Below are 13,539 nucleotides of genomic sequence, written 5' to 3'. Positions count from 1 at the left end.
CGTTCCTGATCACAATCGGTTTGATAGGTCATAACTGTCCTTCATGCTCCAAAACCTCAGTGATTTTATACACTGTTTATTGTTTGTGCTGTTTAAAATACATGCAAACAGAATTTTTCAGGATGTAAATGAAAATGCACATACTGTTAGTGCTATTTTACCAACTTTGGAACCTCTGCCCCATTTTAGAATGTGGGCTGCATAGAAATCTGCTTGTAATAAAAACTGACGACAACTGTGACAAAAATAAGGATATAATATTAAAATAAATCAAATGATATACAGTACTGTCATTATTCTGATACAGAATTTTTACACAGCAATATTGATACAGGTGCAAATGGCAGGATGTCAGGCAACCCATTACAAAAGAACTTTTGGTTACAAATAAAGTTTAAATTACAACTTAATGTTGATTTTAAAATGGTCACACCTCCTCTTCAAGTGACATTTTTCTGGAACATTTCTAACTGAGATGTTTTAAAAATAAACTTAAAAAAAGCAAGAAAGAAATGTAATATTCAATTGGAAACTAAATCTTTTTTAAAAAGCACAGAACTAGAAATCTGGACTAAATTAATTTGACTTTCCATTCCTTTGGCCCTTGCACCCGTCAAATAGCAGACCTGAAGTGCACAGGCAGGTTCAGGGAGAATTTAGAAGCAGCCCCATCTTCTACTCCAATAAGAGAAGTGTGGAGGGTTCAGTGCAACCACACTCCTTTCACTGTTGAAGTATCAGGCAAAAGCTTGATTCTCATCAGCGATTCTGCCGGCAAACTACCCCCAGCCCTTCTAAAATGCTTGAGGAGCCAGGAAAAAAAGGGAGAAAAAAGTGAGGGCCGGAAAATTCATTGAAGGGTGACAGACAAGAGACCAGAGTGGGAGGGGAGAGGGAATTAAGGAAGAAAACCTTGCACAAAATGCCAAATTCTTATTCCCCTCATTTTGGTGAAAATGGGTGTTAATGGCATAAAAAAAGCCAAACCAAACCAAAACACAAACTGGGAAATGAGGACCGCTTCCATAATGACTTGCACGTTATATTTCTATCCAAAATTAAAATCTTCTTTCAATTAAAAAAAATTCATCACTTAAAAGGCAAAGATAAGATGTTACTTGGAAATTTGAGGAAGCAACAGCATTTTTTTTCTGGCATCTTATTTGTTTGGCACAATCACAAGTAAATATGTTTTACATACATCATGTGGCTGTTCACATTTAAAGTTTCTGGTCTAAAGTGATCACTTTCGGGCTAAACAAATAAACCGGTTAAATGATGTTCGTAAACAGGCTAAACCGGGCATACAAGGACAAGTGTGATGCATTCTCCGCCCAAAAAATGGAACCTAAAATAAAAAGGGAAACTGAGTCAGAGCAAGAAATGGATACAAAACGCAAACTAAACTGTTCTTGAAACATGTCTTCAAATAACTAGTGCTGATGGAATATTAACTGCTCATTGGGCAACAAGTTCAGCACTTTAGTATGTTTTGCCCTCTTCCATCCTTACAACCACCCTGTGAAGACAGCAAACACTTCAATTACGTCCATTTTACAGAAGGCAAACTGAGGTCCGGAGCTCTTAGAAACTTACCCAAGGTCTCACATCCTCAACTAGGGATTTGGCCGGCAGCTGGACCAGACAAACCAAGTGTTTTAACCATCGAGCCATACTTTCCTGTATTTTAATTTTTTTAAGTCATGACGCTCCCATGGAAGCACATATGAACCTATAGACACTTAATGACCAAGTACAATGGGCACAGACAATGGGCAACATATAAGGTCACGTGTTTGCACACACAGGTCAGGAGTCAAGATCCTGATGGGGAGCAGGGAGGAACAATAAGGAAAGGAGGTGAGCTGGGTTTGCAGAACTGGACAAGACTAAACCGAACCTGGGCTAGGGAGGAAGAGCTGGCAGGGCGAGGTTGGCTTCATTCTGAAAGTCCTTGAGCTGATGCTTCAGAATTGGGCCCCAACCACCAACAAAGCGGGACTGAAGACGGCCAAGCAGCAGCTGCTCCCTGTGCAGACAGGGGCACCGCACACTCACACTAAGTATGCTTTGCAAAGGCTCAGAGCAAAACTCATCGCCCCAGCCACGGAATGAGGCCCTCCTGAGAATCTGCCTGCCCTGTGAGTGATGTGGAGAAAGAATAGCCCAGACCTGGACACTGTGAAGAATCAAAGCAACATCATTCCAATCCAGGGTAATATGAGAGAGGCAAGCTCTTACAGACTCCTGCCTCAGGAAATGAGTCCTCCCTGTTTCCCAGCTCAAACACTTTATCCAGGGTGATTCTAGAGTATTTCCTATTGCAGGCCACCAAAAAGAGGCCAACCCACACCATCTGAGATGCACCTTCCAGATGCCTTCTAAATAATTCCTACGTGCATTAAAACACACACAATTTGCAAACAGTGGCAGAACCATTCTAAACATTCTGGGGTTTTGAACTGACAGGACAGAACCAACTCCATAGTAGTCCCACAGCCAGTGTTCTGGTGTTATCTTTGGGTGACACAGCTCAGGTTCTTTTCTCTGTTTATTTTATAAATATATTTTTTATACTATCTATAGTTGTACCTTATTCATCTCAGTTGTAATCCCTGTGGCCTTCCCACCTCCCTTCACCACGAGCCATCATCATAGTCCCATGTGCTCTTCCCACCCCACCCCCGTTTTGATCCTGTATTTCTTTTTCCTTCTCTTCTTCCTTCTTTCCTGACTTCCATTTCCAAAAAGGTTCTGGAAGGGCCAGGGAGATGACTGAGGTCAATAAATACTGACAGAAAAAAGGTGGCAGTAGGCAATCAAGGTAAGTACCCCATGGACAGGCAGAGCTACTGGGTACCTTTGTCTTTTTCAAAGGGCAAGATGTTCAAGGCTCTGACAGCAGCATCTGTATGTGACATCATGGCCAGTGACTCCACAGAGAATTGTGCTCAGAATGGTCCTGTCACTGTGTATGTCAAAGGTACATGGCAGGCTGGCTCATTTGTTTACAAGAAGAAGCCAGAGGAGGTGGGTATAGCTTCATTGGCTTGGCCAATTACTAATGGATAGTGTGAGATCTGTTCTGTCCTGAAAATGGAAAGCTTCCTTTTAGCCAAGCCTAAAATTAATGCTTGTCCAGTGGCTCTCAACTCAGGGGGTGATCCCATTCCCACTACCCAAGGGATACTTAGCATTGTCCAGAGATATTTTTGGTTATCACAGCTGGGGGTGCTGTTGGCATGCAGTGGGTAAGAGCTCAGGGATGTGGTTAAACACAGTTCATAGGACATAGCCTCAATGACAGAGAATGACCCAAAATGTCACTGGGCTGAGGATAAGAAACACTGACACAGGCAGAGTATCCAAAAAAAATGAATCTGAAATGAGAGAACTGTAAGGACAATCAACCTGTCAAACTGCTATATATGGAAGACAAACAGGCTTCTTTTACTCTATTAATTGTTGCCAGACACACCAGGCACTATTTTAGCCACCAAGCATACAGTGCTAAACCAAACAGAGAGGCCCTACCCGCAGGGAACTTAAACTTTAATGATGAAAGACAACCATATATGCAGTTTCATCTGGATAGTAAGTGCCCTCAGGGTGGACAGGGAAGCTCTGAGCTTTGAGCATCAGGACACTGTGGTTACTCTACGTGGGTTCTGCTATCTTCAAAGCAGGTATAAAGAGCCAGGACTCTCTAGTGCATGTAAGAACTCCACACCAAACCTGAGTGCCAGACTGTCACCTCACATAGCTGTCACTGTCACTGTCACATAGCGAAGTGGCTTCCTTTTGGAGTGAAATAGTAGCATGGCAGCTGAGGTTACCAGCTAGAAAGGGTATGTGCCATCAAATCCAGTTCCACTTTCTCCCAAATTTTGCTTTTTTTCTCATATGCCAGACTCCAGACTCTTTGAAGGGTGGGCCTTGTCTGTTTTATTTATGAACACACAGCACTTAGCTTCCTACCTAAGGGACACTCAAGAAAATATTTGTTAAATGTCTATCTCCTTCCTTCTCCCCATGAGAGACCATGAACGCTCTGGAGGTGTAGGGGTGATACTCTTAGGTCCCATGGCTGCCCCTCACCCTGCCAATGTGACACACACCACCAAACTCAAGACAGGGACTTACTGTGATGCCAAAGAAGCTGGAGGCCCTCACAATGTAAACCCGTCAACTGTGCATAAGGTCACATATGTTGTGACACTCTCAAAGACATCTTCACTATTCTTGTACTTGTCAGCTTATCAAGGGCAGCAAGACCATGGACACCTCAACCCACATCTTCCTCAACTGACACAAACCTCATGGTTAGACTGTGCAGCTGACACTATATACCTGGATGCCTTCTCCTTATTCTCAGCATACCTACCTCCTTTTTCCAAATCCTGTCTGTGCTTCTCCCTCTTCGAAGCATTTCCTAACTGTACCAGTCTGGCACTGTTCCCGTCTTCCCCTTTTACCCAACAGCTCCTCCTGACCAAGACCTTGAGTGCTAGTGTGATACATTCTGATTTCTTGGCTGCCTACTCAGTTCAGATGTTGGCTGTGCATGTTCTGTGTGACAAACCTGATCGAACTGTCACCAGCACAGGAGAAAGTAATTATAGAAGATGCATTTCCAGATATAGAGACCGTCAAGGAGCTGACCATTCAGTCCAATGTGATGGCTTACTTCAGAATCAACCATCCCCTTGCCCTCATCTCTAACAACCTACACTTTCAAACAGCAAATGCTGAGGCAGGCCTGCCAGCTCTCTCAGGGAGGCATGACTCTTACCTATTGGCAGCAATTTTAAAGAGAAAATAGCACTAATATGAAACATTGTTTTTGATGTCTCTCAAAATAGAGTCAGTTATGATAAAAGGGAAACCTAAAAGAATACATGAAGTCTAGTCAGGACATAGAAAGCACTGGTACTGTTATATTATTTGTGATAAAGCCAGTTTTGTTACAATGTTTCTCAATAGACTACTTAAGTAATTCCAGCTGCATAGCACTACATAAAAGCTAAAAGTCCCACACTCCCCCACTTTCTGGTTTTAATAATTATGAAGACTGCCATTGAATTGAGTAAAGTTTGACACTATTTTTTCAAAAATACTTGGATGAGATATATATCCATATAGCTCTGAGTCACTCAATGACTTATCTATTTTCCTTTTGTGAGTAGAGGGGTAACACGGGGCTAGACTAACACTGCCCTGGGCCTCTCTGTGCACTGATATTTCAGAGAATCCCTCTGCTGTGTGGAGCCCTGCCTAAGCCTGGGCGAGCAGCAAGCACAGAGGCCTTGGGCCTAGGGGGGCACCAAAGAAATATAAGAAATAAGGGCAGTAGTCTCTGTGGGTTAAGGGGAACCGATGTACACCTTGGCTCTCATCTGTGGCAGCCACAAACACCTCGTGTGGACAAGAGGGTACTAAGCTATGTGCTTGGGAAGCTGATAAGGCCCTAAAGAGACAGGTGTGCTGGCAACTCCTACCCTGTTTCGAGGAAGGCTGAGTAAGGGCAGTGGTGTTCAACCATAGCACTTCCTGCCTCGCGTCATCCCAACTCTACCCAGGGGACGTCAATGCACATTAGGATGTCACTACTGAGCAGGGAGAGCCTGGCACGTGAGAGGTGGGGGCCAGAAATGCTGCTCCACATTCTACAGCCCTCCAAAGTCACCTGATCCAAAATCTTAAAAGGACCCAGGACAAGAAACCCTATCTCAAACTAAAGCAGAGTTATGTCTTGATAGTTTTTCTGCCAATGTAAACCTCTAATCGCAGCTACAATGTTGCTCTGAGAGACCAAATATAGACAGCGGCTCTGATTTGATAGTAAAGTGGAGGAAGCCAGCAGTTTATCCTTTCTTATATATAAGCTATATTTTAATAGTTTCCAAATAGCTCTTATGAAATTATAATCATGTGTAAAATGTTTCAGCATATATTGGTTCTAAAGAGAAACAGCTAATAATTTTTTAAAATCTTCCTTTTCTGTCTTACACAAACAAGACCCAAGTTTAAATCTGAATTTTTTTTCTTCAGAAAAGGATAAAGTACTGGTCAAATTTTAAAGTGTAGGAAAAATGGAAAACAAGGGCCCTCCCTGGTGGCACAGCGGGTTAAAGCACAGCACTAAGAAGCACAGCCACTTCAGCATGTTCGCTCCCTGCCCCAGAGGTGACCCACATGGGAGGTGAACCACATGGCGCGGTAGACCGTCCTGACCCCACCTGCTGCTCCCCTCAGCAGTGTACATCATCGATCTGCCTGTTCGGCTCCCCACTCTGTTCTTGAATCCTCTCACCATCCCTGCACCTCTGGCTTGTACCCTAGTTCTGTATGCATAAATAAATAAATCAATTAAAACAAACAGCAACAAAAAACCCTAGAAAACAAAACTGATACTAAAAAAATTAACATAAAAAGTAGAGCAAAATGAAAAAAAACAAGGTTAATGTTTTAGAGGCAACAGTTGCTTAAATAGAAAAAGATCATAAAATAATAAGCAATAAAATTAAGAGTATTAATCACATAATTATAAACCTCCAAAACTGGTAATCAAAATTGAATAGAAAAGGTTAATCTATCCTGTAAACTCTGAAAAGTATGTATTAGTAGAAGTTAAAACTGTTAATTTAAGAGCTAGCAACGTATTCTCCATAAATTAATGATTTAATAACTCATTCTCAATTGTTAAAAAATAGCTAAAAATGAATATATGTTAACATTCTTATTTGCCTTAAAATTTGTTTAAAAAACATGTATCCTATTCTTATTAGGTGGACTTGTAATTTCTTCTCTCTTTTTAATTATCAAATATAAAGTTCAAAGTCAGACAATTACAAAATAAAGGTTAGCAAAGATTATAAACCTTGTAAGTGAACTGGTACATCTGAAATAAAGACAGTAAGCTGAATTCAGTAGCTTCAATTCCTACCTCCAAGGTTTTCAATTTAATTCATCAAAAATTGTTCACTTTATCAAAACAAACACTTTTAGGGGTAAAATGTGAACAAGTATAATCTTCACTTATTTACGGCCTTTGGTGTTTTATAAACACCAAACCCTGTGACTTCAAGCATTTTTCCTAAAAAAAAAAATTTAAGCATTAACATGGTATGTATATTTTTACCACCTAGTAATGATCCATTGCATTTTAAAGCAGAGCTGAGTACTGCACATACTGTTTACCAGAAGAGATGCTTATAAAGCACTTTTTTTTTCCTTCAGTTATTTTAAATATAGTTTATATTCTGGAAGACAACAGATTTTGACAGGGACAGGTTAATTTCACCTAGAAAAAGTAGCATCTCTGAGACTTACCCTAAAAAACACATCATTGCATTATGTATAAAAATGTATTTTCAAGACAGAAAAGCCACCCGTAGCTATAAAGCTGAATTCTAGAATCACTTTTCAAGTGAGATCTGACTTGCAAATTCAGTTCTGGGCCCTCCCTGGTGGCGCAGCGGGTTAAAGCATGGTACTAAGAAGCTAAAGCCACTTCCGTATGAGTTCAATCCTCACCTGCCTGCCCTGGAGGTGATCCACACAGTGTGGCAGACCTCTCCTGACCCGCCCGCTGCTCCCCTCAGCAGTGTACTTCATCAGCCAGCCTGTTCTGCTCCCCACTCTGTCTCTGGTGAATCCTCTCACCACCCCTGCATCTCTGGCCTGTACCCCAGTTCTATATGCACAAATAAATAAATCTTTAAAAAAAATAAAAAGAAAATTCAGTTCCGACAGAAAACCTTGTTTTTTTTCTGTGACATCGGTTATTGTATCACTTAATTCTACTATGAAAATCAATCTGTTACTAAGGATTTCATTATTAAAACCATAATAAAAACAAAAGCATAGAGATGTACCTTGGCTTACAGGAGAAGACTGATTTTGTTTAGTGTCAGAACTGACCTTGTACCCAAACCTGACTTAGCAGTGACCTAGGAACTAGGGAACCAGAACTTGGTTCTCTTTTTTAAATAGCTCAGATTTGGGAATCTCATTAGAACTAGATAGGATGCAATGATTCCCCTTGGAGTCCTCACCCTTCAACCCAGTGACCATCCTCCCCTCATGAACCAGCTCTGGCTAACTGGACTGTAAAATGTGCCAATCAAACACCACAGCAGCTTTCCCAGCGGTAGAAGAGCACAGTGATAAGGACCACAGACAACAGAGTGTCACGAAGAAGTGAAATCCAGCTTCCACCCTCTGACCTATCACCTGTGACCTCAATGAGTTACTGTAACGTTGTATGGAGAATGGGACAGTAATGCATCTACTCACAGGATCATTATGTGCTAAGTAAGAAACCCACACATAACAGTCAGTAGAGTGTGTGGTACATCTCAGCGCTCAATCAGTAACAGCTATTACCACTATTAAGTCATAAAGAGCGCCACAATAATGTGTCACTTTTCACTTGTTTTAGCAAACAGGCTACTTGACTCTAGTGACTCAGATGTGTGAGGTTTGACTATTGCCATACACTAGCAACTTATTTCTTAAAGGACAAGGCTGGGCTAAGAGCAAACCTTTTGGAGACAGGACTCCAGTGTAAAACAGACACCTCACATTTGAGAAGAACGAAAAAACTGAGGTCAGTGAAACAGGCAGCTGGGCTTGTTTCACCTCCTCGTGGTATTGAGACAGACAACACCTAACAGGTTTAAAACACTTTCCTGTCTTAAAGTGGCCCAGAACAAAAAGGTGCGTGTCAAGTTTAAGAATGAAAGCACAGTATCCAGGAGTAAAACTGGGAGGAATGGCCTAAATCTAACAGAAGTATTTCTTCAGGAAACCACATGACAGCCAAAGACAGCCTTCAGATAGGCCAAAAACCGGGGTCCACTGAACCTCAGCCAGCAGGCTGATTTAGTTTAGTATGTTCATTCTGGGAAAGTCAAAATATGAACTGTTTGTTATCTGTGACAGTGGAGCACAGGAAACATGTTTGGTTCTACTACAGTTTTAAACCCCAAACCACATGTGGGGGAAAAAATAAAAGCCAGAAGGTAGATTCAGTTTGTTTTGCAAACAATCTATTTTGAAAATCTGAACGAATGCGAAGTGTAGCATGAACCCTGCAGAGAAAGAGCTCAGCCTCCAAAGAGACACCCAGCCTAACTTGTCCTTCAGAGCTCCTGGACTCACTTTCCTGCTAGGTGAGGCAGGAAGGCAGCCCTGGGAGCAAGCAAGCACAGGGACCTGGATCCAGGGAGCTTTGCTGAGCTCATATTGGGTTCCTAAGTTTTGAATCTGAAGGGAAAGGGCCTGTAGGCTCCATATACTTCTCTTGTCTCCCTCCACCCTTTCTTGAATTCACACAAACCTGTCTGGGCCCTGCAGACAGAAGAGCCACAGCATAGTCTCTGCAGCCCTGTCCAATCCTGCCATCCTACGGTCATGCCTCTAACTGGCAGTAATTTTGCAAAAGAGTTGCTTAGATCATTGTGATATTGAGCTGTCAGATAATAAGTTGGAAATTAAATATCTTTAACCTTTAGGGTGTGAACATAATATTCCATGGATAGAGTCAAAATATAGGACTTTTTAAATACAGGAGTAGTTAATAGTATGGATGACTCTTTGCAGAAAAACAAAGCACAGACATTTTTGTGCTTCTTTGGTAGAGAAAATAAAAGTTTTTTTCAAGAACTTCTATACTCTGATTTCTGTGAGATATAGTCATATCTCAGATATATATATATACACATACTGTGTCTTAATTTTTAAGCAAGTTTAAGTGTTTGAAATTGATTTATGAACTATTTCTAATGCCATGAAAACTTTGATAGGAAGACACTCACTAGAGTAAGGATGGTACAGGAGACACTAACTTAAAATGGACAGGGAATGGCGAGAGGAGATGGCTTTTCCATTGCCATCTTCTTTAACTTTCAACCACAAGCACATGACCCCAGGGTTCATGTCACACAGCCTTGCTCTGAGTTAAGGTACCACCAACAGAAGAGAAATTCGGTGAATACGAACATATATACTAACTTTGCGAGTCAGCGGGTGGCAGCTGTCTCCCACTTTGCCCATCGGTGTGCAAATCCTTATGCTCTTAACCCAGATACTAACAGCACAGCACATGCCTCCTCCACATTGGGGGTCCTTGTCGCAGGCCTGAAATGCAGTAAACAGATAAATATAGATAGCGGGAATAGCTCAGGCTGAGAAAATCTAAAAATAGCATTAAAAAACATACTCTATGATTTTAAGAACCACAAAATAAAAAGAACTGTCACCTTCATTAGTATGCACAGACTTATAATAAAATCTGATCAGAATCCCCTAGATTAAAAAAGAAAAATGGCTTAAATAGTGGCCCACAGGTTATAAAAATCTTAAATATAAAATTTTTGAAAAAGAAAAATCAGCTCTCCTTTTTCAGTGCTTTAAGGCTGAATTGACTTTGAACTTGAAGAACAAGCCTTTATTAGACTGATACCGTACATGGCCATTAGGAACTATATAAATCGAATCACAAGATTTTATGACTATTAACTGCAGAACACATTGGGCCCAACTTTAAAAAGGGATTTAAATGGTCTTTAAATCTGGCATGAAACACTCCAGACCCATAAAGGCACTCATGTAAATTTTAGAAGTGCTCATTTTCCTTTCAAATATTTGCATTTTGGTTCATGAGACTTGATGTTACTCACACTACTGACTTGATTTTCATCATTCCCTCTATAAAGAAAGAATGTTCTTAGGCTGAGAATGGACAAACCAAGACTTTGTCCTATGTTACTTTGGGAGGGTGGTAAGTAACCCACAGAAAGGAAATCTATGGCTTACGATATTCATAAATGTATATTACAATACCAGCTGAACTATTTTATAAGATCCATCAGGTTAAAAAGCACAATCATATTAAAGAATGCAAGTGACAACAATGATTATTTAAGGCTTTACTTTATATCTTCCCAATGTAAAGATTGCAGATACATATGTAATCAGTCAACAGCAAAGGACTTTCCACATTTTTATTCCACTCAGTAGAAATAAATAAGGAAGCCTAAATTTATTTGCATGAAAATGGATCTGAAGAACTATTGTTCTTCCCTCACATCAACAAAATATAGGATGCTTTGTTTGAATAGTGTGCAGTAATATGTTTTGCTAGTGATAAGGTAAAAAGCATCTTGTATTAACTATATAGGTAAAGGCGAGAATTTCAGCACAAATTTAAATATGTACTTGTTAGCAACAATAAAAACACTTCCTCAAAGTTCTTAGTTTTGGGGACAGCCATAATTTCTCAACACAACTAGAAAGGTACTTTCTCATTCATTATTTTTCACGAAGAGTGGCCAAATTAACTAGCTTACTTTTGAGTTGATTTATTTCTCTCACTACAATTTTTTCTCAGCATATTTACAAAAAGTTATCTTGAAGTGCCTGGTCATTTATAAGATGACAACACATTTCCACTTTCAGTTGTTAGCTGTATGCCAGAAATCACAGCTTCATGGCGACTGCAATTCCATAATTGAGATGCTCAGAAAGCAGTGTTTTTCCACAACAATCTTAACAAATCTATGTGGACAGATAAATCAATTTCAAGATAAGTACATATATTACCTTCCCAAAGTAAGTATATAAGGTGGGGGCTTCAGATAGTATTTCATTTCAATAGATGCTCAAGAATGAATTCTGAAGCCCTATTTCCTCTTCTTTATAAGATAACCAAAATCTTTTAAAATTCAATCAATCATTTGGACATTTAATGTTCTTAGGACAATAGATCTAAATAAGTTACTGAGTTTTTCATTTGACTCCAGATGGTTCCTGTCATGGAGACATAACTACATTTCTTTATTGCCATGTTGCTTAGAGATTTTTTTTTAAATCTTTTTGTAACACTGAGTGAAGAGAACAACAAAACAGCAAACAACTATATAAGACCAGTCTAAACCTCTGTAACAGATAAACACACAAAGATATATGGTTTCATTTTGTAATGAAAAGCTTCAGTCCTTGGAAATATTTATAAAGAACTGCATAGGTTTATATATTTTTAATTAGATAGCTGTTTCCTAAGGCCCTTCATCCATAACCCATTGCAAATCTATTCAAATAGTGTTGTCCTGTGAATGGAACAAAAAGATACTTATATTGCAAAGGAATTTTGGGCTCAGAGGATTAGAAGAAATTTAAAATGAGCCAGCAGGGGAAGAGGGAGAAAAAAAATCCTGTTTCAACTCTCATGTATGAAAGCTGTAAAAACTTTTTTTTTCCAAACACAAGCTAGCTACTGACAAAGCTTTTCAAATAGTTTTTTTTTTAATCTCCAAACTATTCTACTAAATATCACAGTGCCTATAATTGTCTATTAGACACAACCAAAGCTGTTAACAAGAGCTTTCAACTTGCAGTGGAGTATTAACTAACGTGGAGACAACAGTTTTATTTTCTCAAGACAATGATGTTTTCTTTAAGCGAGTTTATTTCATTATGTATCAGTATTTCAAATAGAGAAGTTGTATTTAAATCTTATAACATGCACTTACATTTTAAAAGGAATGTCAGGTGTATTATAATTTCACACTTAAAAGAAGAATAACACAGTTAAATCACCAGAATGGTAGCATTTTTAAAGTATTGATGTGAAAATAGACTTTTAAAATTATTGATGTAAACTAGACTAGACTTAAAATGTAAGCTCATCCTTCAGACCCACACAAAGAAAAATGTTGGTGAGAGTAAGAGAAAACTGAATTAGTTCCTACTTCCAGAAAGGATGAAGACGTCTTCTCTAAATTGAAACAACATCTACATGACAACCTACTCAGAGCACCGGAGGTGCCTCGTCAGTAATTAGAAATAGAAAACTTTTCCAAGGAGAACCTCAGGACGTTGGGAAAAAAAGCCCAGGAACGAAAAGGAAGCGCCCACAATTGCCTTTCAAAGAGCACACATGGCCTGGGACCAAGTTGTTTCAAAGAGCTTCTGCGGAGGGCGCACCGGGAGCAAACTCCTTGACTACAGGATTAAGATTCTCGAGTTCTGAAGACTACGTCTTGCCCCTTTGCATTTCCGGAAGGGCTCCTCAACTTTTAAGGTTCGAGGCTGGACTGTCTCGACAAGGTGCTTGGGAGGACCCTGAAAGAAAACTTCGCCTTCACGGAAATGCAGAGCAAACGAGAAGAGAGGTTATGGGAAGAGAAGGGGGGAGCCAGCGGGAGAAGGTAGTGGGGTGACACTTGGTCACTTTTTCTTTCCGGGCGCTCCCTGCGTCCCGGGCCGCCTGCTGCTTTTGGAGCAGGGCACTTTTCCAAGTGCGTCCAGAGGCGAGCGAGGCAGGTGTCCCCGCGCGGGGCAAGCCTCCCCTGCCCCCCGGTAGCCCCCTCGGCCGGCCTCGCGGCCAGCCCCCGAGGCGCAAGGCGGGCTTGCATCCCCGCGGACAGGTGCGCAGGCCGCTTACCCCGGTGATGACTGCGGCGTCCCCGGCGGGGGGCGTGAGCAGCAGCGGCGGCAGCAGCAGCAGGAGCAGCAGCGGGGCGCAGCGCGGGC

At 40.7% G+C, this 13,539-nt stretch overlaps 1 protein-coding gene across 1 annotated transcript; it reads right to left on the bottom strand.

Annotated features, from left to right (window-relative positions):
- Positions 1–238: 238 nt before the first annotated feature.
- On the bottom strand, positions 239–13,531 carry PROK2 (prokineticin 2; the record flags this gene model as incomplete). The annotated part of the gene is made up of 3 exons (XM_012735214.1): positions 239–1,348; positions 10,018–10,143; positions 13,451–13,531. Coding segments are annotated over 3 exons (312 nt in total), but the record flags the coding sequence as incomplete, so codon positions are not given.
- Between the last annotated feature and the right edge of the window lie 8 nt (positions 13,532–13,539).

This window comes from Condylura cristata, unplaced genomic scaffold, assembly GCF_000260355.1.
Source record: "Condylura cristata isolate star-nosed mole 26May11 unplaced genomic scaffold, ConCri1.0 scaffold00004, whole genome shotgun sequence".
Lineage (NCBI taxonomy): Eukaryota > Metazoa > Chordata > Mammalia > Eulipotyphla > Talpidae > Condylura > Condylura cristata.
This window is presented reverse-complemented; position numbering and strand designations above follow the sequence as displayed.